This window comes from Pterocles gutturalis, unplaced genomic scaffold (genome assembly GCF_000699245.1).
Source record: "Pterocles gutturalis isolate BGI_N339 unplaced genomic scaffold, ASM69924v1 scaffold4967, whole genome shotgun sequence".
Taxonomy (NCBI): Eukaryota; Metazoa; Chordata; class Aves; order Pterocliformes; family Pteroclidae; genus Pterocles; species Pterocles gutturalis.
Window position 1 is genome coordinate 23,999 of NW_010115097.1, and position 26,347 is coordinate 50,345.

Genomic DNA, 26,347 nt, shown 5'->3' on the forward strand with positions numbered 1-26,347 from the left:
CAAGTCTCTAGCCATAAAGCAGATCAGGACAGCGTGCTATTCCTCCTAACCCATCCCAGAAATTTCTCAGATGACACTGCTTGCCTTACGTTTGTATACTCCGTTTGTAGCATTCCTGTAGTAAATCAAGACTATTATTTCTTAAATATATTTTTAACATATGGATTCAAAAGTAACTCTCAAGAATCTCTTCAGTCACCAAAAAAGTGAAAAAAAATCACTTTCAAATCACTGAAAATGAGAATATTTTACGATTAAGAATATATTAGTTTACAGTCCATTTAATTCTTACTAGAATTATTAAACTTAAATTCTTCTTAAAAGATCATATTGAGAACACAACACAGGATGAACAAGATTTGAAATTCAAATTGTGACACAAGTTTGAAGAACTTGGTTGCAGGAGTACTTACAGAATGTTTTTGCCAACACTCTCTTAAAACAGGTCTCTTCTTTTTATGAACTACAACTTCCTGCATGTCTTCAAGGGAGGGGTGCTGGCCAATTTCTTCTTCAAATGGCAACATGTACTCATCTACTGGGCCTATGGGGGGAAAAAAACCCCATGTTAAACCACAAATTTTTCTTTAAAAAAGAGGGGAAAAGAAAAAAAGCCTGGTTTCTTAGAAATGTAATCCACAATCAACCTGACGGAGCAGTTTACTTCCTGTTGCCCTTCAAAGCTCACCCTGTGACAGTCAGGAGCAAGCGGTGACTGAGGTTTTAATTAAGCAGCAGTGGCATTTTCAGGAGCTATGAGCCTTTGCTCTCTCTGCTCCTGTGAAAACTTTGAAACACAAGGGTGGAGGGAGTCTCTCGGATCCATCCTCCAACAAATCGTAGCTTTGCTGAGATAAACCTTCATCCTTCTTTCCAGTTCGCTGGCTCTCCTGGGCTCCGATTGCCAAGCAGGCGCTCGATAGCCACTTGGGAATGATTTCGATGCTCGCATACACGGCAAAAACCACGCCTGCGACAGCAACGGCCGCGTCCCTCTGTGAACGTCACGCGTTTCCTCCTCCGATCCATGCAGCCCGGGCCAAAAGTATTTATGTTGAAGGCTAAGGGTAACATTTGTCCTTACCACAATCAGAGGGACACGCTTTGTATGCCGAACTATAGATATATGTTACTGTAATACATATTCTATCCTCTCAGATCAAAAGTCTGAAAAAAGGAGGAGGGGGAAGATACAAGAAATTAACGGCATGGCACAAGTGAGGCTGATGAGAGTGAAACGGACCAGGTACCTTCTGAAAATAAAAACCCCAAAAAACCAAAAATCAATACAGAATGTGGGGCTGCCTCAGACTTGCGCAAGATTGTGTCGATCCTGTTAGTAAACAGTTTAACATTTTTAAAAGGGTAAAATCTCCCCAGTGGCTTCTGCTCCGCGAGGAATGTCTGGAGCGGAAAAGCGCTGCTTGGAGCAGAGGAGCGCTGTGCGGCCACGCGCTGATCTGCCGAGGTCTCTGACACATCTCGGCTTTTTCCACGGGTACCTGTCAGCTGCACGGGGCGCGCAGAGCAGAGCTTTATGACCAACAGCACTGCAAGCCCACGTGAAACCATCGTATTTACTTGCTGAATTTAGCTGCTTTAAAGACTGTACTGAAAATGCAACTTTCTCCCAAACATTTCTGAGCCTTGTCTTTTGTCTTGTTCTTGATTAATCCTAATCTACTCTGGACACTCAAAAAAGATCTCTGTTTACGAAATCTAAAGAATAGCATTCGCACCTGAAACAAGGTATCTGGTGTCTTTTCTTGAGAGCTTAAAAATTGGATCCAACGGTTTGCTTTATCAGGAAGACGACTGATGGACCCAGAGCTAACAAAGTATCAGCTGCAGGTTTCTCAGACATCACTGTATTTTCAACCTCTAAGTTATCAACAATTAATTGGACATTCTGACATCTGTATGAGCTGAACTAATGCCACATTAGTGACAATAAAGAGAAGGAGGGTAGGGAGGCACTGAACTTACATGGCTAAACCAGAAACAGAAACTTTTCTACATCTCATCGCAGACAACTGACTTCCCGATTCACTGTGACACAGGAAGATATCCTGCATGTGCTTATAAGCAGCTAGAAAATGACTAACCGCAATTAATTATCTACTGAGAACAAATCTCTGACATTAATGAGCGTCTCCGCTCATCTTCCAAAGGCAGCACTAAAAGACAGGTCACTGTCCAGGTGGGAAGGTGCACAGCAGAAGACATGGATTTCTCAGCAGGTGGTGGTTAGGACAACCTGAGCTCTCTTTTATTAAAAGCAGCAATACTTTTAAGATAAATTGTCTGGTACTGAGACTATCAGGCTGAACTCAGAAGAAATCAAACATATTAGGTGAGGGGTCCTACAGTCAATTCTCTCTTCCTTTCCAGGACCAGGAGAAGAAACGCAACAGGTATCCATTATCAGAAAAATTTTACCTGGGATGCCAAATACTGAAGAGACATGGTGTTGGTGTTCCATTCATTGCCCCACAACGCTCCACCCTCACTATAACCTACCTTCCAGCTTCTCTCACAAATACCTTGAGTATTTCCACAGATCAAATGTCTTGCTTACCATCGGCGGCAGTACAGCGTGATGCCAGTTCCCAGAGGACTAATCCCATGGCGTACATGTCTATCCTCAAAAACGCATCCCTTTGGAAGTTTATAGCACCTTCTAGTACCTCTGGAGCCATATACCGTCGTGTACCAACCTTGAGAGAGAGGAAAGCATACACGTTTGTGCACCACGAACCAACATGACCCCTCTGGCTGGTGCCAACTCTAACAATACCAGTACTATTTTCAAAGAACACACCTGCATAACCATTCAACATAATTGTCACCACCATTCCTTATTTTATCTAGCTGACCTAGCTGAAGATGTCCCTGCTCATTGCAGGGGTTGAACTAGATGACCTGAAGGTCATCCTTTCAACCCAAACTGTTCTATGATTCTATGATCTTCTTCCAGATTGCAGGCAGGCCACTACTCTTATTTTTTCAGGTCATGTGAAATGTGCTTATGTTTCTCCCCATGACAGCAACAGTAATAAAAATACCAAAGGAAAGCTAGCTACCAAAGAGCGATTTATCCTGAAAGAGTTATATGAAATCGCTAACACAAAACTGGCCATGAAATGAGGACGTGAGGGATATCCATTCTTTCTGACCACAGTCAGAGATGGAATTATGTCATCGGAATAAATCAGAACTTATACAATGTCTGAACACAACCTGATCCATTATTTGAACCTCCACGGTAATAGCTACATTGCTCTTAAGCAGTGCTACTGAGGTTTTATAATCATATTGTATGGATTTTATTTCTGTCGCTCAACCATAAACTGTGAAGTTCAGCCTAAAATTAAATATATTTAGTTTTCCAGAAACCACAATGCTCCATGCTCAAGCTTGTTATTTTACAAGTACACGGTACCAAACAGTTCCCGGCTGCATGACAAGCGCTTGATCGGCACTGTGACTCAGTTCAGGAAAGTGACTGTTGCTAGGTCAGAAAGTTAGAAACTGACTGCCAGTGTAATTCCTCCCTTTCTGAGTACAATCTCAGAGCAATTAATAAACTATAGCAAGGCCACTCTTTCTTATCCAAATCCTCTACCGAGAATGGAAATAACGGGGGAGAGGCCATGTAATGAGATGGGGGAGGAGGTAGAAGGCTGCGGTCTGTAATAATCTAAAGAATGGTTTAATTTGCAGCCTGGGAGAAGCAAGCACCAATTGCCGTCTTTCTTAAAGGTCACCGAGAACAGGGTTGATGATCCAGTGCCCTGTGCATGAAGAATGCCTAAACTAGGGATTTCCATCCCCATGCAGTTAACAGTTGTACCATTTATGTAAATAAACTGGTATTTACCTGTCCATGGGTATCCCCTGCAGATTTTCCAGCCTCAAACTTTAAAGCTAGACCGAAATCAGCAATACAAGCTGTAAGATTATTTTTCAGCAGCACGTTCTTGCTTTTGATGTCCCTTTCAAGTTAAGAAAAAAAATTTAGAGATCTAGAACATGAAATACCATAGAGAGTCCTAACAAAACAAAGAACATTATAATATGGAAGGCAAGAAAATCAGAGAGCAGCAGTCCATTTAAACAACAGAACAATAACAATAAAACCTAGGAGTACACTTGCACACTTTTATTCTTATGGTAATATAGGAGACTGCAAGTGGAACTATCATTTTATGCTTGGTTTAAAAATACAGATTTACAACAACGTATGATACAGAAATAGAAAAATGTCGTTACTGCATACTTTAATTACAACTACATTGTGTTTGTTTAAATAATAGGAAACAAAACACTTTGAAAAATGAATCTTGATTGTTTCTGACAAGGAGATACACTATTTCCTGCATAAACAAAAGATAATGGCCTGGATCCAGGGATTCCCATCCATCCTGGGTGTACCTCTCCCCCTGCTCCAAGCAGTTTTGCTCATGACATTCCAAGTTCTGCAGAATCTGTAATTCTCTCACTCTATAGGCCTATCTTTTATTTTGGTTATCACTATCATTTCAGCTCCCTACTTCTCTTCGTAGCTTTCTATACCTTCCTCAAACCCCAGCAATCACACTCAAGAAGAGGCACAGCACCACTTAGAGGAAATGTTTCTGCCTGAAGGCATTCAGTATCACTTAAAGTTATATACGTTAAGTGTTTAAGTTGGTTCAAATAGCCATGACGCCAGTTATTTCATATAATGCAGAGGGTACTTAAATAATTAACTGTATAAAAAAACAATTTATGACATTAGCCACAATCACCGCACCAAGTTCTATAAACCATCAGCTACATTTTTGTGTGGGCTGAGCAGATTTTCCTTGTGAGGATGTTGATAGTTTTGGAAGGAAGATATCACCAAGTAATTATTTGAACACTTCCTATCTATCAGGTTTCTTATCCTTTAGCTCAAAGTTTAATATTAACAACCACCTAAAAATATTTCCCATATACCATACCTATGGGAGATGGCAGGTTTGTGTCCATCCTTGAGCCCGGGGATGTCCTCGTGGAGATAAGCCAAGCCTCTAGCCATCGTCTGAGCGATGTGACACAGCTCGTTCCAAGAGACCACGTTAGCCTTGAGAAAGTCTGTTAACGAACCCTGCGCAGCAAAAACCAAACACAATTGCAAGATCAATTTCATTCTCTTCTACTCATAGAGAAAACTTCTTGATGGGCTTAATCATCAAAGAACACGATATGCCCGTCTGCTCTCTCTGTTTTCTGATAGACCATGTAATTATATACACACAGCATCATCTGCTGGGTTACACAGCTTCTTCCTGACCACCACCAAACTCCAGTCCCACAGTATAGTTTGAGTGAAACAGACACTCTGAATAAATATGGAGAAATAATATAAAGAAAAAAATCTAGTCAACATAAAGCACTTCTCTTCCAACTCACTCCTGCAGCCCACTCTACACACAGGTTTTCATGGGTTTGCATGTTATCCAGTTTGTGAGATGTCAGTGTGTCACAGGTTGATGGGTGAAAAGCCAACATAAAAGGGAAAAACGAACAAAGAGCTGTCAGAGTGGAGAGGATACACTTTTAAAATAAAATAAAAAAATTCAGATTTCTCCATCAGAGTCATCTCAGATGCCATCTTTCCAACAATAACAAGATTTTAAAAATCTTAGACAAAAACCAGTCAAAAAAATGGCAATAACTTTCAGAAAGGCAAATTAGTTTCATATCATCTACTTGATCTTGAAAACCTGTCAAAAATTTTGAATAATTGCATGGTCTTAGTTTTCTAAATGATTAAAGTGGGACAAAGACACCAGCACGAGGAACATAACATTCAGCACCAGAAAGGTGTTCTAGGGCCTAGCCTTGATGGACGAAGCATACCCACACTGCACAGATTCATATTTTCTCAAACTTGCTAGAGGTAGTATCTTCCTAATGCCTCCTTGCCTGTGCCAGTGCTAAATTTAAGTTTGGGGCTTCATTTACTCTTTGTACTTATGTCTGTGACAGTTACATGCATTAAAAAAATAAAAAAAAAAAAATCTAAGTGGACAAAATAAAGCAGTGACTATATTCCTAATGGTGTATATTTACGTATCTTATTGTGGTTCTCGTGATACAATTGATCCATTACTTCATTCTTATAGACACAGATCGACTAACACAAGTGAAACAAAAACAGAACACCATAAACTTTGTAAGACTGAGTTTAATTCAGGCAGATTTAGATGGGGATATTCAAAAATACACATTCTGAAAAGCCAAAAAGTAGAATAAATTTTGTTTGCTTTCTAAAACAACTCCTCTCTTAAGTGAAGACTTATGACAACTTTCTCAGCTGGCTAAAAATAAATTTAAATAAATTCATATCCCATGAAAAGAGGCAAGCTAAGAGTAAGCAAAAATGATTTGAAATTTTATATCTTAACTGTCTGAAGTTCACATTTGTGACAAATTTCTAGACCTCTGCCATCATCATAAAACCAAGGAACTCCCCTGAGAAGGAAACGTACCTTTTCATGAAATGCTGTAATTAACCAGAGATCGACATCAATGGAAGTGCCTCGCTTCTCTGCACCAATGAACTGCAAAATATTGTCGTGCTTCATTCCAGGTAAACTGTAAATTTCATATTCGTTCTGCCACGACTGTTTGTCCTTGAAATAAAAGAACACATCAAACCCAGTTAATACCAGAACAGTGAGAGGAAGAGGTCCACTCCCTGACTGAAGTTGCCTCCTGTGTTTTACTGGGCATTTGTAAATCATCTGTCAAAATGACTGAAAACTTTTTTTTTTTGCAAGACAGGATTTACTACCTAAAGGAAAACATGGTGTATACTATGAACACTATGAGGCTTATGATTTTAAAATTACAATTGCTTAGACTAACAGCAACATTTGTGCTACAAACCACTGACCTAACACATACACAATATGTGAATATCTAGTATATGTGAAGACAGGTTTTCATATTTTTGTAAAATTGTCTGAAAAACTTGAAATTGTTGTAAACAAACACCAACTGTTGAAAACAACATCAACTATCACAGATATGAACCACGGAAACACAGAAAGCTGTGGATTAGGGTTGGAGTCTACATACCACTAAACATTACAATTGCTTTAGTCTTAAGAGCGTGGTTCACTTTTTATATTTTATTAATCTACAGGAACCCCATAAAGATTTAGAAATAGGTTTGCCTGCATTAAAAAAAAATGAACGAAGTCTCACATTTAATTTATGCTATTCTAAAACACGTCTTTCAGGGGGTACTTGCTGGGAAGTAAACATTACTTCACTTAATTAAGGTATATTTAATTGGAACAATCACCTTATGGGTTTGCATTTCAGGACATTCCTTCTAAGCACAATTTAATTGGGAAATTTAAATTTAAATTATTTTAAACTGATTGAGAGAAGTGCAAGAGCTGTTTTGCCAAGTAAGTATTTTTGACTAGAAACGTACATAAATTTCCCAGAGTTTATACTTCATTGATGTGTGCTTGCTGCGTTAAGATACTTATTTTAATTCAATAACACTCTACACATTTTTTGTCTCAAGACATTTCCGGCATGTAAGAATTTCTTTGAACTTTCTAGATTTACAGTATATATTGACAATTCTCTAAAATAAAAGCCTCTTACAGTGACTAGAAAAGCTGGTTGAACATTACAACACTGCAAGCAACACAGGACACTGAGAACTGCTGCTTACCTGAATAGGGAATATTTTGACGGCAACATACTCATTTAGCAGTTGAGCTTTCCATACACAACCGAATCTTCCCCTGGCTTTGATCTCTAGTAGCTGCAATGGCTTCAAACCCATCAACGGTGAGGGTGGCGGTGGTCCAGGATCCTGAAATCAGGTTAAAACCATTAATTAATTTTGGTATGTGCTATCTATGATGACAGCACTAGAAAAGGCTTGTAAACTGAAAGGTATCAAATACCCAACCCCCTTCCAACAAAGTCCCCCAAACAAACCCGAAACAGAGCAGCAACCCTTCTGCACAGGAAAGGAAAATGAGATTGTAAAACATGCTCGGAATTAATGTGCAAGCGACAGCATAACAACACTTAGAGTATAAATCTGTCCAACCAGGTGTAAAAATACAGCAGAAATTAAAGAATAAAGATAATCAAGCTTTACTTGTTACTTTAAGTGAGAGAATTAAAATGAGCACCTTTGATACATTTAAGGGTTTTTTGTCTGATGTACTCATGACCTGTTTAATCCTTTAGCTCAGCGGCCTGGTGACAACTCTACACAGCCACCAAGCCCAGTCCCACGTGACTAACGCCGCATCCCCTCGGCCATGGCCCCGGGAGCAGAAGATGTCTCCATGACCTGTGTGGCTAGAGGCTGCAGGTGCTGCCTGCAGTTACCGTGTCCTGGTTCGGTTCTCGGTTCTCCCAAGCCACTGAGCTGGTACCAGCACAGCTCTGCTTCAAAAACCCCACTGCATACTGGGCACGCCATACCACTACAGGATCTTGAGGATGGAACTAACGTTTTTTTCATTCGAAACCACAGAACCACATGAACAATGCAGACATTTGGCAGAGGAAACCAAACGTCGTCATCTCCACGGTCAGTCCTCCGAGGCACGCGGATGGCGGTGGGAGGAACCACAGCACTGATGCTCCAACCTACCGACCCACTGCTACTGCTCCCAACCTCTGCTAATGCAGACAGCCAACACGTCACCGAAATGTCACTGCTTGGCTGTACCCGCGAAACTGAACTGGAATTCTAGCCCCAAAATTCCTTTCCAAATACGACACCACAACCTGGGAAGTACAACTGCAATGAGACAGAGCTTCCCTATAGCTATCGGCATAACCACCCATCTTACTACAGATTTGAACCATTTCCCTCTCTGGGACAGAAAATGTGGCAGGTTATTGAATATCTTGTATTTTATATTTTATACATCTCAAATATTCTGTACCATGCACATCATTGGAATATAACAAGTAGATTGTCAACTTTATTGCCAAAGATGTGCATCTTTCTGGGCTGTCCTTTTCTCTCCAACCTACCACGTTAGATTAGCTGGAACCTATGTAAGCACCTTCCCTACCGTGAACAAATGCATCAGACACACTGTCGCATGCCTCAGCACCAAAGAACATTATCCTACACACCGAACCAGAGAAACATAATCTCCTCTGTCCGATCCCTGCTTTCTGCAGGAAAATAAGAGTTCTGGCGTGTAGCGGGCACTAAGCAGAACCACCAACACTGTCACCACGAGATACAGCTCCACCTTCCTTCCACGTCCCACCAAATGAGTTTAACCCACAGTTTGGTCCTCACTTCAAATTACTAGAGGATTGTGAATGCCAGTGCCAGTGGTGACAGCATGGGGGCACGCTACCGCAAGTCTCAATGGCACAGGAGAAGGCAACAGACACACAGATGAAGGTGAGGTGTCGCTTTTAAATGATATCCACACTGCAGAACACAACACCTGCCTCTCATCCCCAAGTCTACTGTTCAAAAAAACTTCCAAAACATTCAGGGGGCTTCTCTATTTGTTCCCAGTCACAGCTGTAAAAGAAAGAGTGAAAAACAGTGGAGTAGCTGCCTCTATGATGCCTTCTATGATTCTATGATTCTAGAAGCAAATGAGAATACTCCAAAGTTAAGTATTTGAGCACTTCAGTTAGCAACAAAACAACCTTATGCATGTTAAAGACACATTTTCTGAACAACTGTGGTTTGAAGTATACTCTGCTCTTGTGAGAATGAAGACAAGTGCTTCTGTATCCAGCACAAGTTTCGAGGAGTTTAGCGCACAAATAACTAACCAGTCTCTTGTTTCTTTATAAGCAACAAATACATCCATCAAAAAGAGCAAGTTTCACAGAGAGACATAACTATGGCAGTTTAAAGAAGCTGTAACCTAATTCACAAATTAAGAACTGTAAAAGAAAATATAGTGTTTGAAATTCAAATTAGAGACACATTACAGTACTAATCTCAAAAAATATTAAATCCTTTTGCAAATACGACAGCAAGAGATGCTTTGAGTTCTTACATGAAAATTGCTGGGCTTAAACTGGACAGACAATCATCCAGAAAATGAAGTTTAAGACTCCAGTTATCCCTCCTGCGTTGCCTTTCATTCAGTGCCAAAGCCCTTCATGAATATCCCAGGCAGCAGGGAAATCCCTGTCCTCAATTTGTCATCGTTACAGTTACCAGCCAAACTAGAAACAAAATGCCCAAATTTACTCTTAAAAGCCTATTTCAACTTCTAACAAACCCTGTAATTTTTAAGAATCCTGAGCACTGTGTAGCACCTGGGGATTTACCATCAGTTACTTAGACAACATTTAAGGTTTTGAGCTTAGAGACTTGCCAAAATTAAGGGAATGATTTGTGGGAAGCAAACCCAAACCTCACTTTGTTCAGTGGCTAGAACTTGCCTTCCTTTCCATACCCTCCCCCCAAAAGGTGTGCAGGTATTCTGAAGCACACTATGTGAATTTTTTCTCAACCATCAAGCAAACGATCACCTAATACCTCTCAAAGTTTTGATGAAAAAAATTAAAGTGTCTATCACGTGAGAGAAGGCAGTAACTCCTCAGTAAAAAGTGGCCAGTGAAAACTGGTGCTTCTTACTGTCAATACTAGACCATGATGCTTTTCATACACCTCAATTTCATATTTCCTGGAAAATCCTGGCATTTCAAAGTATTTTCCCACTACCTTACAGAGCAAGCCTCCTGTGGTTCCCCACGTGTTTCCCTTACGTGTTGAAACATTTCCACGCAGTCAAAAAACTTCCAGCATTCTTACAAAGCACCCATACACCAAAACAAATCCTGATTTAAAACGGAAAGTAGAATTGTCTTCTGTTAACATAACTAAAAAGAATAGTTTTAATTTTTTTTTCTGATTTTTTTTCTGAACAACTTTGTTAAAATCAACAGCTCTAAAGTTAGAGGTACGATTTTTCTACAGAAACATTCCTTGACAACATTTTCGACTTGCTCTACTTCTAAGCAAAAACATTTAACCTTCCACAGGCATAATTATTTTTGTATGGCTTTTTAACATCATCTTTGTGGCACCAAGGATGATGATATAATGTGAGTAAAGATAATCTGGATATATTAGTCTAACAGCTTGCCACAGCTGTCAAAAAACCAAAGGTCCAGTTTCCCATTCCTGAGCTTTCCCTGTCCCTTCCCTGGGGTTCTGGTACTCGTTTGACCACACAGCAATTCAAGGCAATAGGCTATATTGCCAGAAAACTTTTATTTATTTTAAAAATCAGCTTAGTTTTCTGATGGTTTAGCAAATTGAATCAGTTTGCAACAAGGTCCAGGTTAACACTAGAAGTGCCGTAAGGCAGAGGGAAGCTGGGTTCTCTTTTGGGAGCGGCGACCCACTGGCCCATAAAACTTCACCCCAGTACTCCACCTTCTCAAAGACACCCTCCGTCCTAACCCCGGGCAGTTAAAGGCAGCGCAGTGATCTACTGTCAGATCAAAAGCAAAAACATCTATGTTGGCCAAAAATACTTGAATTGCCTGGGTCAGATGATGCATAATACTCAGATAACAAGGCTTTACTTGATCATTAAGCCCCTAAGTTCGGGTTGTATGGTGATCTCAAAATCATGGATGTCCAGTTTTGTTGTACACTGGAAGGTTTTCAAATCTCAAATGGGGCTTTTTGGTTCTGATTTTTACACCTGGGAGCTACAGTCAGCTGTCAGGCAGTGCTCACTAGTCATACCGGAAAAATAATAGAGGGAAAAAATATTCATTGAAAAATGGTAACTTCCAGAAATAGGTTTCCCTAAGTGTCTTCAAGAATGGTTCTTGTGGTCAGAGAGAAGCTTAACAAACATGAAACTCCAAATCCATTAAAGATACGACCAACTGAACAGATCGTTTGAAGACCTGCCCCAACACAGGCCATCAGCACTCCAGTTTATCTCCAGTCACCTCTCTCATGTGGCAACTGAATTGGGTGACCCATTGTGTACGAAGGGAAAAAAAGACCAATTATCCAAGCGGGGTTGTACATAGATACGTTTCTCTTTCTCGACTCCAAAATGTAAACAAATTCCCAAACTTCCAAATCATGTGCAAGCTTTGTTAAATGGTGCAAATATTGCCCCCTGGTTACATTTATTCTACAGCTTGGACTGTGAATATGGCTGGCAAGCTCTCACTGAAAGGGCCTGACGACTATCTTGGTTGTTTCCTCCCTTTCTAATTGGAACTGGGTCATTTTCAACTAGATGATCTGAAAAGTTAAGATCCATAACCAGTAAAAGGACTCTGAATTCTTAAATTTTGTAATTATTCTAAAGTTGACTCTATGATTTATATCACACTACGTTTCTTCTAAATTGAAACAATTTTTCTTTTTTTCACCCCACAAAATCCTCTGTTTTATTGTACACTACAAACATCTTTGCCAAAGTAATAGAACCAAAGTAGTTAGATGTAGGCAGGATACTACAACTTCTTCCCTAACTGAAATTATGCCCTTTGAAGCCAAACAGTAATAGAAATAGAAGGAACTCTGGTAACTCTTTACAGATGCAAAACATTCAGGAAAATATTTAAATGACACTATTCTATTTTCTACTAAATTTCACTTAAGACATTTCAGCTATTAATTAGAGCCCTATGGAGACAACACAAACTGAGCATTCATATTCCAACTCAAATCTTGACATTTTCAATATTCAATTTAAAACCCTGGCAATAAATGACCAAGTTTCGGAATCAACAGTTTCCAGCTACTTGTAGTTTCACATGAAGTATCAGTAATTTAATAAAGTAAAAATAACTTCTGGTCAGTGAAAAAAGTCGAAGTAGAAGTTTAGGAGGGAAAGAATATTATTCTTCAGGTAATCTATTTCTCCGAGCTCCTGAATCACACAAAAAACCCATCACATCACTCAGAATCACAACATTAAGACCACACACCTCAGTTACAGGTGGGAGATGACAACAGATATCCAAAGAGAGGACAGAAGTGGGCAGAATGTGCCGTTTACTTCCAGAGCAACCCGCTCCAGTGAGAGCCAGTCCCACCCGCTGCACGGCTCCCCCAGCCAGCGGCTGAGGTTCCAGCTGCACCAGCAGGACCCTTGCCCCCACCCAGACAATGCGGCCCGAGGGTGGACGTGACACAAACGAGCTGGTCTGCAGCTGAAGAACCACAAACGGGCTCTGCCGGGTGTATTTTATTATCAATCCCTGCAGACATTTAACCCGATAGCCTGGGAGATGAGAGTGAATTTTAAGGAAGCTATGAACAGCGGACTAAATCTGTATTTTTAAACCACGCATGCTTACAAATTTCTTGTCCAAAATATGGGAAAAAAATTAATACCAAAACAACTTCTTACATGTCCACAGAAAGTTCCATAACCATGAACAAACATCAATGCATCTTACCTCAATCATTATATGAAAGGCGTGCTTGCAGAGAGGGGAAAAAACACAGGCAAAAGAAATTACTATTTATACCAAGAATGGGATGAAAAGCAGCTTATAAGAAAAGAGAGAAAAGAAACTCTTTGTGAATTAACAACAAAAATATTTATGGGATAGCAATACTTTCTTGTACGAATAACAGATCATTTAAAATAAAAAACTCCATCACTGATATGTCAGCAAAGAAAAATGTGCAAAAAGAAAGATTATTATACAGACCGTTAGCTGAATTGATCCTGTAATTAAACCCAGAATTGTCCATTAGAGGTGTATAAACAGTTGTGTTACTACAAACCAGCACAGAAACACATGCAGAGAACTGAACACAGGTCCAAACCCCAGGCACGGCAACTGGCTCCGGTTGTGCCCCGACCGTACAGGAGAGGGCAGCGTTGTACCGAGAAACACTCGCTGCACTTGCCAGCGAGCTGTGGGAAAGCAGAACTTGTCCGTGCCCGAGTTAGAACTAAACCCTATCAACAAATAGGTCATCATATATTAGGTCTATATCACTAAACTGAATCAATAAATCTGGCACGCTGGAGGTGTAACTAGGACAAGAGAACCTGAAAACACTACATCCAGCATATATAAAGGGAGATTACAACACTAGAGATTCTTTTGAACAAGTCACGAGTTCACAGACTGCAGAATGAAACCCATTCTCAAACCCTAAGTCCCAGAGCACTGTTACTGAAACTTAAAACACATTTTAATGACACAAGCTTGTTTGTGCTACTTCCATCTCTTTTTTACTGAACAATCCCATTGTACTCAAGCAGAGAGCACTGAGACACCTTCATTTCTCCTCCTGTACTTTTGCCTCAGCCATTTCTTTGTCCTTTATAATTTGATCAGACAGATGTTGTAAGAGCATGAAATTCAAACCCTTGAAGTATTCAGCTGCCACATAACAGCAACCACCCTTTTCTTTGCCCTTTGTCTTTATATTCTTAGGATGCTACAGAGAGCAGGGCCAGCAAGAGGCTTTTTCTCTGTGCTTGAAAACCGACTAGCACACAGCATTATCTAAATAATTAATAATAGAAGGGATGAAGTATTTCTTGAAAGCTAGATTAGCTGGGAGTCAGATTTATAAATACTGTGGTTCAACTTGCTGCCAGTGGCAGAGCACTGAAGAACAGTAGAGCTCAACAGGATCACTGCTCCGCTCGCCGTCGGTCAGCACACCACCGGAGATGAGGGTAACACCCACACCAGGAGTCTGAAAAAGATTCTTGCAGGACTTGTACAGCCTGCAAATGTTTTGGGGCACTTCATAGGGAAAAAGGCCTCCACAAAAAAAACAAACAAAACAAAACAAAACCAACAACAAAAAAACCCCCAAAAAACCCTCAACAAACAAAAAAACCCAACCCACCAAAACCAAACCAAAGAAAAAACCCACCCAAAACACAACAAGAAAACACAACACCTTAAAGAGCTTTTCAGAGTAGCTGCTCATCTTCACCTTCAAACCCCTGTGAGCTGGTGGTTCCACCTAACGACAGCTATTCCACACATACTCCGAAAAATAAGATTCTGCAGCACAAACTCCACAACCCACGAGCACAGTTACTGAAAGAAGTTCCTCCTCCAAGCCCCTCATATTCCTCTGCCAGAAACAGCAGCCAAGCAAAATAAAAGTATTACTCAATCTGTGAACCTGACAGGGAACAGCTACCGAACAGAGTAACAGAAACATCCCTGTGCACTCATATTTCTACTAACTCAAGTAGTCAAACACCAGACAATAACTGTTAAAAATATTAAAAAGCATTCCTTGTGTGAAATAGCTATTCCACAAATGGCTGTAAAAATTTATTAGTCCTTTTTTCAGGCCTATTTACCATTAAAATTCTCCAGGTTCGGAGAATTATGTAAATTCCTCAGAAATAAGGAAAAGGATTCATTAATCCAACCTTTTTACTCTTACCATAATGAGAAACTGCAAACACGAAATTCTGAGAAATAGAGTCCTCTCCCATGCCTCTCGCTACTCTTCAAGGGATCAGCTTCCCCCAAACACTAATAAATCAGACATGCATGAACATTTTCAAAGAGGGATTTATGCACATCATAGGCCTTCTGATTTTAAAATCATTGTCCATCCCCTCAGACGACAGACCACCACCTCAGACTTTTCATGAGAAATGCAAGCTACCACCAGCTTTAGTAGTACCAGGCTATGACGGAAATGCAAGTATGTGCTTTCCGATTTCAAGAATCAATAAAATGCTTATAAATAAAAACTGGGAGCAATTAACTCCCCCTCCCCCAAACAGCTACCATGCACATGTATATAAACAGCATATATACTGCCTGAAAAATACTTTGAAAGATTTTACCAAGGATTAGGGAAATTATTGCAATATTTGTAACCAACCAAAAAAATAAAACCTAAGCAGCGTGGCCTTTTCCAAAATTTGGGCTATCTACAACCATATTCTAAACTTCACACATGTCACAAAAATCTTTATAAACATGATGGTCCAAACAAATGTAAATTACTGGATTACAAATTTATTGCACCAATTCCTTCATTTGTTCCTAAGCTCTACCCCACATATGACATCTGCATATTCACCCACAGTCCCTAAAACTCTTTGGAGAACATAAGGCAAAATAAATTACTTTTGTGTAACTTTTTAATAAGCCAGGAATAAGGTACAGTGCTGAGAGCATACAGTTTATAAGACAATACTCTGCTTGAATCAATTCAAAAGCACAAACTTGGAGCTCACTGCAGAAATAAATTTGAAACTGATTTTTAATTTGAATTGTACTTTATTTATAAGATACCTTAAGTCTGGATTTGTATTTTCTTATCTCTTCAGATTTAAAAAAAAAATAGATCTGCATTTATGGTTTATTTAAATGGAGATAGGTCATTCTGAAAACAAACTGGGAATTCAGGAAATTACTTCAAAAAAAAATAAAAACTATCAAGCTTTAGAATCAAAGCTTTGGACCTCTGGCTGTATACTGAGCACTGAAAAAGCATGTATCACTTGGTTTTCAATTTGTCATACAATTCTTCCCTCTGTCAAAGATTTTAAGGAACTACTTGTATTGCAATAGCCCATGAACTCTAAAAAAAAAAAGTGACATGGTTAGAAGTTATTTACCTACTACCCATTAAGGACTCCTCATCTATAACAATTTTCCTATTGCATTCTCACTGTCTCCCTATATTTGTGAATTTTTTTCCTTTAAACAACCACACCATGGCTGGACCGCACATTACCACAAATCAAAGGATAGCACCAGATCTTTCTCCTCCATCATTCCAGCTACAATTGGAATCAATTACACAAGAAATTCTTATTAGTCCTGAAGATCTGAAATGCAGTATTAGAGAATGTGAGATCATGCACACATAGAGCAGTCCAACTCTTGAGATCATTCAGCTATTCCTTTTTAATACCGACATTGCCACTCACTATACGTTAATCATGTACCCAACCTTAGCTCCTTCCTGGCTAGCCACAACCTCTAACTCAGTCTTTATCTATTTTTTTTTATTCCCCTTCTTTCTGAGCTCCAGCTTTGCTTTGTTGCTCAATCTCTATTCCCATTCCATACAGGCATCTGGCTTCTCCTCCATATATTTTTCAAGCAGCTATAAATCTTCCTGGGTTTGGAATGAGACCTTGTAAAAACACCTCTCCCTTTCTTACTCTTCATTTTTTAAGTGTTATAATGTTTCTATTAAAATATCTACTTAACAACAACAAGAAAAAAAGATGTGGCAGACAAATGGGAAAAAAACCCTGAACACTTGATTTAATCTCTTCATTCTTCTTCAGCAGCCAACTGTAATTTTCCTAGTGTGGCAAAGGGATAAAGATTATTGCAGAATGCTTAAGTGTACCAGGTAGATTATTTAATGTGCTAAAAGTTAATTTAGAGAATAAAAACAATAAATGAAAATATTTTCCTATGCCAACCATAAAAAACTTCCCATTATTAACTACTTGTATGGTTTCTTGCAAACAAACCATTCAAGTTACACACACACACTCACCCAACTCCTTGGCACAGCTCTGGTGGCTTAGACCAGATGTCTGAGGTCACAAACTGCAGCAAAGAGCAGTGCTTGTTTTCTTATATGTTCTTTTCCTACTAGTTTTGAACACAGAATTTGTTTTTCCACTGCTACACATGCAGTCGCAGGAGTTCAGAATATGTCTTGCATCTGCCACAGCTAGAGATTTTTCTCCTTCATCACTAGTCACCTCACATGATGTGGCACTGTTTTCAATTCTAATTTCTTACAGCTGAAACATCAAAACCATGACATAGCTACAAAGATCTATTCATACTTGGGGGTCTTCAGGAAAAGCTACACTGAAGAACCACTATCATGGTACGGCAGTGAAGGGAGCCACACCAAAATTGCCATCAAACAAAATCACAGAGTATTTTTTAATGCTGAAAAAACTTTCAAGACCAGAAGGATGATAAGATCAGTATCTCTTTATATACAATATATGTGCTTCAATTATTCTTACTTCTTGGTTCACATAGCTTTGAAGACAAGGGATGTCCTCCCTATATATATATATACACACATACATATAGGACCAGTGAGGTCCATCCATATAGGGCAAAAAAACCCCAACAAACCAAAAAACCAAAAGTGAAGCGCACAAAAGATTACTGTGCTCAATATAGGGAACACTGGGTGAAAAGCTTAAAGGAGTGACATATAGGAGGTTAAAAGCAGAAGATGTAGCTGCATTTTTCAACTATGTAATCCTCCTCTCTGAGGAGAGAAAGAATTCCTAGGAACGAAACTTGCTTTTATGGACACTCTAGTAGCCAGCAGCACTTTAAGCAGAATCTGTCCATTCTGAGTTTGTAAATTTCTGGTAACACCGAACAGACCTAGATCAGGGTTTTGCTGTACTCGGTGATAAAAAACATGAAGCATCTTTGACCTGAGCAACTTCAAACGTTTCAGAAGAACGCACAAAAATAGGTTATGAAGAAAAATGACATTATGTGAATCTGTAAAGCTTTTCTCCAACCCTCTCAACAGATGACTGTTACTTTAAAAACAACACAAAACAAAAAAAGCAACTCTGTGATCCAATGCGATATTCATAACTCGGGCACTCAACGCAAAGTACAAGAGGTTAATCTCTCTCTGCACAGTGTGGATGTAAAATGTTGGGAGGCAGAGCTCTGTGAACTGATAAAAACCCGCAGCGTTCCTTGTGTCGGTTATGCTATAAAATAGGTTATGGTCCCAGCTATCGGATGCCAGAGTGGTAACACCACCCTTGTAATTAGCATTGACTGACAACTCTGGCCCAAGCTCAAGAGATGTAAAAAATAAGTGTGCAGAACATATCAACTCCTTGCCATCCGCATTCATCGTTCTACCAGGAACATTAGCAGGACGCTGTGGGGAAATCTAAACACCACCTAATTTGAGAATGAAAATCTTTGTCTGCAGAGACAGTACGGGTTTTATTTTCAGCATACCTGGGGCTCATGAGTGAAAACTGACTAGGTGAGAGTAACTCTATGTAAAAATACACGGATTCAAATGTTTAAAATACTAATTTTAAGTTTTTTTGGGGGGGTGAATTTCAGCCATATGAATATGTTTGCTGTTTGATTAAATCAAATATAAATAAGAAAATGAAATAGTTCTTTCATACTGTTTTACATATACACATATGTAATTAACAAATGTACGTTTGCTAAAAACTCATTTAAGAATTTAAACAGTGACAGATTTTAGAAAATTTGACAGCTTTAACTAGATAACACCCCACACAAAATGAGGCATACAGCTAAATGCACAAACAAGAGACAAAAATACCTAAGCCAAGACGAACGGGAGAGGCAGGAGCAAGGCCAGGTCCCTGCCCTGGCAGCAGCACCTCGGAGCACCCAGCTCTGCCGCGGCTGTCCCGGACACACGCCTTGGGACCCGCTGAGCCCTTCTGACTCGATACGGGCAAGGAGCATCTCAGCAGTGATGAAACCAAGTGAAATGAGCTACCCTAGTAACCCCCTCGACCTCTCTACCCAAATACCTGAAAGAAAGAATGGAAGCAAACAAAAACATCTACTGCTTTCCAACTTTAAACCAAATATAGAAACCATTTCTACCACATTAGATTTTAAAATAATTATCTGTGCATTCAAAGGGAATATAAAGTGACGTTAATTCACATAGCTGTGAACAGAGCTCGGCTTGTGTAGGAGCTGCCTGCCCAACAAGTGCATGTACTGTGAAACCATTTTATTTTCAAAAGAAAAATGAAGTTTTTTGCATTTTCTCAGATATTTGTCCTTTAAATTTCACCACAGCTTCAAAAATTTCTTCTAACATGTTTCTTCCTTTTTTTTTTGAAATATTCAAAAAAATCTATTTCCCTCTTGTCCTCTGGTTTTTTGTTTACTTATAATTTCCAATTCTTCCAAAATGTCTCATTCTTTGGTGTTTCCTCATTTTTAAACTTTGCTTATTCCTCATCTATCCTTTAGTTTCTACTGAAAGAAAGATAGATTAGTACCGGGGTGTACTGAAGCTATGCAGTCCCATCGCCTTCTGGGAATAAACCAAGTGAAATGAGCTAACCTTTAGCTGTATCTCTCAGAGAAATCCTTGTTTTCTAGTGAGTATCTGCTGTACATTGATCTATCCATTCTACCATTTGCTACAGAAAGATTTAGAAAAGAATACATTCGCCTACAACCTCTGCTCATGCTCTAATTATTAGACAGAATATTAATATTTAATACATTAATTGCATAAATATTTAAATGTTTGTTTCGCGGTTATAGAATTACTAGTACTTTTCCCTCTCTTCCTTCTTCCTCTGCCTCCTGTTCAAATCAGCTCTAATCAAATTTAAAGTGGGAAATACTGCTCTGCTGCATATGGGAGAATATGTATACATTTTATTTCCATAATGATTCCATTGCGTTTTTCAGGCAGAAGTAGCTTTTCCTGACTTTCCACATCCAACCTTAATGTCTATTCACCACAAGATAAGAAAATGTTATTACCCCATAACTAGCTCAAGCACCAACATATACTTATCCCAACAGATACAATCTGAGCATTAACAAAACAGGTTATTACCCTATTTATTAAAAAATTTATGGCGTGTCCACTCCTGTACTAAACACAAACCATGTAAGAAAAGAACTGCAGTAAAAAGGAGGAAGAATAGAAAAATTCAAGTTCTTGATATCTCACACCTATTTAACATTTGCTTGCTTTTCTATCACTTCATCCATTGCTGATTTAATTTCTTTAAGCCTAGAAAGGAAACGACATGCTGAAATTATTCACATAACTAGTAGTTAAGAATGTAATCTTCCAGTGGAGACTACTAGGTTGATTTAAAGTCTCAAATCCATAAAAATTGAGATGGCTGAAATAATTATGCTAACAGATTGCATGAAGTTTGACGATCTGCAATACTTTCTGCAAGGACAGGAAACATACTTCTTTCCTCTAAATTATGTTCTTTTCATTTGGCAAGAACATATGCCCACTGCCTCCCCCCAAATTCTTATCTATTACTACAAAACTGAAAGCAAAACAATCTTATTTATCAACCACGGGCAATGCTGCTTCCTGGAACACCCTAAGTCAAGCAGTAACACTCAAAATATCACAGAAGCTGTCAGTTCAGAGCAAATACACATAAATAAATGCAGTCCTACCAAAAATAGCAAGTGTTTTAATTTTATTTAATCAGCAGTGTGTTCTATCTGAGTGGTCACTCACAGCACTGGGTTAGGAAGCTTAAGGTCAGTTCCTACTGTGATACCCCATGTTTTGTGGGATGCTGGGCAAGTCGTTTCTCTACCACATTCTGTTCATCCTTCCTACTTTGGTCTGAAGAATTTCCTGTCTTAACTCTTTTCATAAAGGTCTTCTACTCTCAGCTGACTCTCTAGACATGACTGAAGGAAGGAGGATTCTAGTATAATACTAATCACACCGACAGAATGGGCTGCAGCCTGACAGCAGCAGGAACAGCACACCAGCAGCCAAAAAAGGTTTGTTTTGATGCAACACAGCTAGTTAACATTTCAAATTTGGAGAGCTCAGTCTCCTATTTTCTAAGTAAAACACAAACACTGCTAAAACTGAAACATTTTAAGACAAAACACAAAATACATAAACAAGTCAGAGGGAAGAGATGACAGGAATCTCAGTAAGGCCACGAGCTGAGCTAAGCCCTGGAACTATGCTTCAGCTCAAGATTTTCTTTACATTCCCTTTAACTGATACCTGCATCCCACTTGTATGCTTTTTAAAAAAATAACTAAGTTTCTACTAGTTACTATTTCCCATTTACTGCAAATCACCATTATGAATTGGCATGTCTCCTTTATTTTTGTTTTAAGCTAAGCATGACATAAAGCTCCACCACAAATACCTGAGCGCAGCTGTAGGCAACTTTCAGACAAGTAGTTCTTTCAACTACGGGGGAGTACAAACTTCCCACAGCTGTACAGCAATACTGCCTCTCTGCCATCTGAAGTTTTATGGTTAGTTTTTCTCCTCCCAAACACACAGATGTGTAAAAACATGAAGCAGTTGCTCACACATTCATCAAATACCAGTTCATTAAAGGAGATATCTCCTCTCCTGAAAATGGTTTTTTTACCATTCAGAAATTCAAAAATCATAATGCAGCGACTTACTTGGGTTGGAACGAGTACTGGAGGATAGGCTAGCTTGTGATGTCTGTACATCCAAAAGGAAAAGAGCACAATCACTGCAATTCCCATGATAGGCACCAACGAATAAAGCAAAGTATTGAACAGAGGTGGCTTCGGTGTAACAGGATTGGAAGTTGCTGAAGAAAAACAAAAAGTGGGACATCTTTTAAGAAACAAAAATCATCCAGTGCTGATGGATCCTGATTTTCTAAATATTCTTGCCATCAGCACAACAGGCTAACAATACGTGATTAAATAGCATGCTCTAATATCAACAGACCCGTATTTAAAAAGGCAGCACTTTGGAAAGCGCAGAAATAACTTAGATCCCCAGCTTTACACATCAACACATCCAACTTCTTTGTGCTTCTAAGCTCTGCCTATCTACAGTGTGTAAGAGGTGTCTGGATTTTAAAGAGATTGCAAGAACATCATCACCTAATGAATGAAAAAACAATCAATTTAGTCTTTGGAATGCATTCAGTAAGATGTCATTTGTAAGCGGAACAGGCCAGAAATACTCTGCCAGCGTTTCTGTGCGCTGTGGACTTGCTGACAGTAAAAGCTCAGTAGCTGAAGACACTTCCACAGGACCTCCGGAAAGGCTCCAGAGAAGCCCGGCTTCCGAGGCAGCTGGTGCAGGGGCAGCCACAGACCCCTGGGGCAAAAGAGGGTTCACGAGAGTGAAGAAGAATGTCAATTATTGCCTTGGCAGTATCACTGACAAAAATGACAAGAATACCTTTGGGCCAACAAAGGCTATTTTGATCTCATAGAAAATGTTATTTAATTTCATAAACAACTTCCTCTGGCTATTTGGTACACAAGACATTTGCTGTTTTCAGTTCAGTTATTAACATTATTCAGTTTTCCAACAAAGACCAGATTCTTGACTGGAAGAAGATATGCAAGAATAATCCAATAATCTTCTAGTTATTGCTTTTTAAAACAATTATTTGTTAAGTCTGGCTATGAGATTTTCTTTGTAACCTCGGAGGAAATTCTGTCCCCCTTTTTAAAGGTTACTGTGTCAATCTACAGAGAAACTCAAAGGTCCAATTAGTTTAAAGAACCAACGAGAGCTTTGTTTCAAGAGGAGGAGGTTTCATAGTCTCGTACATGCTTCTTAGGATGATATGGCTTTTAGCCAAATGATTTATAGACACTTACAAAAGCTTAACTACACAATTAAGGTAAGATTTGACAGTAACTTCTGTATCCTAAAACAGCCAATTATTGCAGATTATCCTTCCTTCTCACCCTTCGAAAAGAGCCCAAGTACCTTTTATCAATTTTGATTACTCCTAGTATAGAGAGCTTGCAAAACTGAAGAAACAAACTGGCAATTTTCTAGGCTCTTTATGTGAATGCACACAGTGCTCCGTCATCCAGGAACCAGAAACTCTCTGGCAGGAAAAAAAAGACCACAACATTTTGGGAAATCTTATCTCCCAAACATGCACAATATTAAATATTTCTGGACTCTGATAAGTAGTTTCTTCATAAAAGTGTTAGACTAACTTACGTTGCGTGACCTCCATTTCTGGAAAATAGAAAAAGCGTTCGTTACACATGTTGCCTTCACAACAACAGAAAAACACTTCAGGGCTGTCCTTCTTCTCTATGCAATCATTTCTATAAAAGACAATAATAAAAAAACTTATTAATCTTAAATTGGGGGGTTTTGGTCAAGAGAAAACATGTGGCCATATTTAAAATTTAAATTGAACTTCATTAAATCATCATCCAGGATAACATACTGCCCGAGTAAGAGTTAAATCTGAAGAAACAAAGTTTGTTCATTATTTTACATTGCAGTGAAATACCATTAATATTAAAACTGAAACAGCACATTTTTGCTATTTTTAAGACAAAGTTAAAGAAAACCACTAACATCCTGTTGGTGCATTTCAAAAGCTGGCCAAAATAATGTTCATGATCTACATTTAAACAGGACAAAGAAAAGACCAAACAGCTAGTGATTAACCACAAACTCGCAGTACAGGGTTCCATGGGTTGGAATTAAGCGGGAAAGAGAATATTAAAATTTTGGTTTATTTTTAGAATAAAAGAAAATTCCTACAATTTCCCCTGCTCACATTACACTCAGGGACAGGGCTTATTTCACTCGATGAAATAACTGCAGAAAAGGCGTTCTATTAACAAATAAGCCAAAAATATTTTCAGGAAAGAAAAACAGGAGTCATGCAGGAGACAGCTTGACAGCAGAAAGAGAAGAACTTGAAAATCCTGCAGAAATAGTGGAGGACTTTAAATACAGCTGAAGATTGTAAAAAAAGTTTTGGGTTTATCTTTAAAAATTAGGTTAGTTTACAGAAGCAGCTGTTACAATTATACTGTACTGTAACTTCTACAAAACATTTATTCTTTGATGTTCTTAATCTGCTGCTGTTTGGAGTTCATCATACTGGAACTCCCTGTTTAGCAATCCACTCTTCACTCCCAGAGATAAGATTCCATTTAATGGATATCTTAGACAAACACGGCAGCATGCATTCTTATGACAAGTTACAGTTAATGAGGTCTTAGAGCCAGACAAACTTCAGTTTTTAACTATTTCCTGACCTTCCACCTTGCATTTTATTTCTTCCCATTTATTTTCTTTGCACAAGGGAGAATTTAGTACCAATTTTTTTTTTTTTCCAGACTGTTCCAAGATGCACGTGGAACCAGCAGGATAACAATGCTACAGAACCTAATTCCATTTCCAAATTGAAAAATTCTATTTCCACCCTATAAATTTAACATTTAGCAGAAATAAACTTAGTTCAGAAATTGTAAATACCCCCGATTCTTCTGCAAAGCTACAACTAAGAACAGATAAAAAAAAAAAATAATCCAAAAAACCCCAAAACAAAGTACTTTCCCATCCTGAGTGACTTACAGTTACTAGATACTAGTAGCAACAAATAATATTTCTTTAAAATTGTCCTTCGCCTTCCAGCAGAGCCAAATTTCAATCACGCTGTGCAAGCAAGCTTGCAGATGCTTTGCTACTACTCCAAGAAACAGATAAATCAGAACTTCTGTTCAATTAGCTTTAAACTGTCATTAAAGAATAAAACATTCTAGTCTGTGGGGAAACTTTATCTGGTAGAAATTACTATTATTATGATTTCTTCTACTCATTCAACATTGAAGAAACACAAAAGGAGAATTTTCTAAAATATTGCCAAAAATAATATCTAAATCCATTTTAATGATGATCTATTATGCATTTATTTTCTTAATTCTCTCCCTTTCCAAACAATAACTGTTTTGGTCAAACAAAGCTTAGTGCAGTACCTCAAAGAACTATAATACCATTTCTTAAGAGAGTCATGACCTTTATTCAGCCAGTATCTAACAAACCCCAAGTCCTGCTGTTACTGCTCACGGGTACTCGCTAGACCATCTGTTATAAAAAAAAAAAAAAAGACTGGAATTTTAGAATATTTGGTGTCTCTTCGAGCTGCCACTGAGGTGAGCTTTGTAATAAATCGGCAAAATACTTCCACGTTTAAATAAAGAGCAGACCCAACGTGCTGACATTCCTACTCCAATGACTTTGGAAAAGTGAACTACAGAATTTTGCACTCTGGTTTCAATAATGTATTTGCATTGTTTGGCAACAAGCCATTAGAAAATCTATTGTTGGTGGCCTAAAAAAGAACTAAATTTTCAATATCTAGTAAGTAAGGTAAAACATGCTATTCTGCAAACAGGACAAAATACTTAGATGAAGTTGGGTTCCTAAATACAGACAAGTGATAAAAAAGGACATGTGTATGCATGTGCATGTCTAAAACCAAGATAACTATTCATAGACTACTATTATTTGTCTCAAGTACTGTTTGCAGAGGGGAGGCTGTGTAAACTATAGACAGGCAAAACAGTTTAAAATTACAAATAAATTTAAAATCTATAGGAAAACTCACTTACCTGTCATAACAATTGATGTCATCTAGCCAGCAACCTTGCTTCACGATTTCAATTGATCCAGAAATATTCTTCCATGTAGCAAAACAGTGTCGTCTTTTATCTTTATCACCATAACAAGGTTCAATACCGCTGCGATTTGTTTTATCTTTTTCCCAATTAGCGTTGTAGTAGATACACTCTTGTGTTTCTGATCTGCCAAGTATGGCACCTTTTG

General features: G+C 38.7%; 1 protein-coding gene across 3 annotated transcripts in view; it reads right to left on the reverse strand.

Annotated features, from left to right (window-relative positions):
* ACVR2A (activin A receptor, type IIA) overlaps positions 1-26,347 on the reverse strand; it is a 27,378-nt gene extending 1,031 nt beyond the window's left edge. The window contains exons 1-11 of one of the 3 annotated variants that reach the window (XM_010075045.1): positions 26,134-26,318; positions 23,717-23,826; positions 22,192-22,328; positions 12,181-12,191; positions 11,343-11,358; positions 7,724-7,867; positions 6,519-6,662; positions 4,986-5,131; positions 3,881-3,995; positions 2,579-2,717; positions 414-544 (exon numbers count right to left, since the gene is read on the reverse strand). In XM_010075045.1, coding sequence (XP_010073347.1) covers positions 414-544; positions 2,579-2,717; positions 3,881-3,995; positions 4,986-5,131; positions 6,519-6,662; positions 7,724-7,867; positions 11,343-11,358; positions 12,181-12,191; positions 22,192-22,328; positions 23,717-23,765 — 1,032 coding nt within the window. In that variant the 5' untranslated portion in view covers positions 23,766-23,826; positions 26,134-26,318. Of the gene's footprint in view, positions 1-413; positions 545-2,578; positions 2,718-3,880; positions 3,996-4,985; positions 5,132-6,518; positions 6,663-7,723; positions 7,868-11,342; positions 11,359-12,180; positions 12,192-13,446; positions 13,471-22,173; positions 22,329-23,716; positions 23,827-26,133 lie in introns of all 3 variants that reach the window. The other 2 variants (XM_010075043.1, XM_010075044.1) reach the window with 2 other exon arrangements.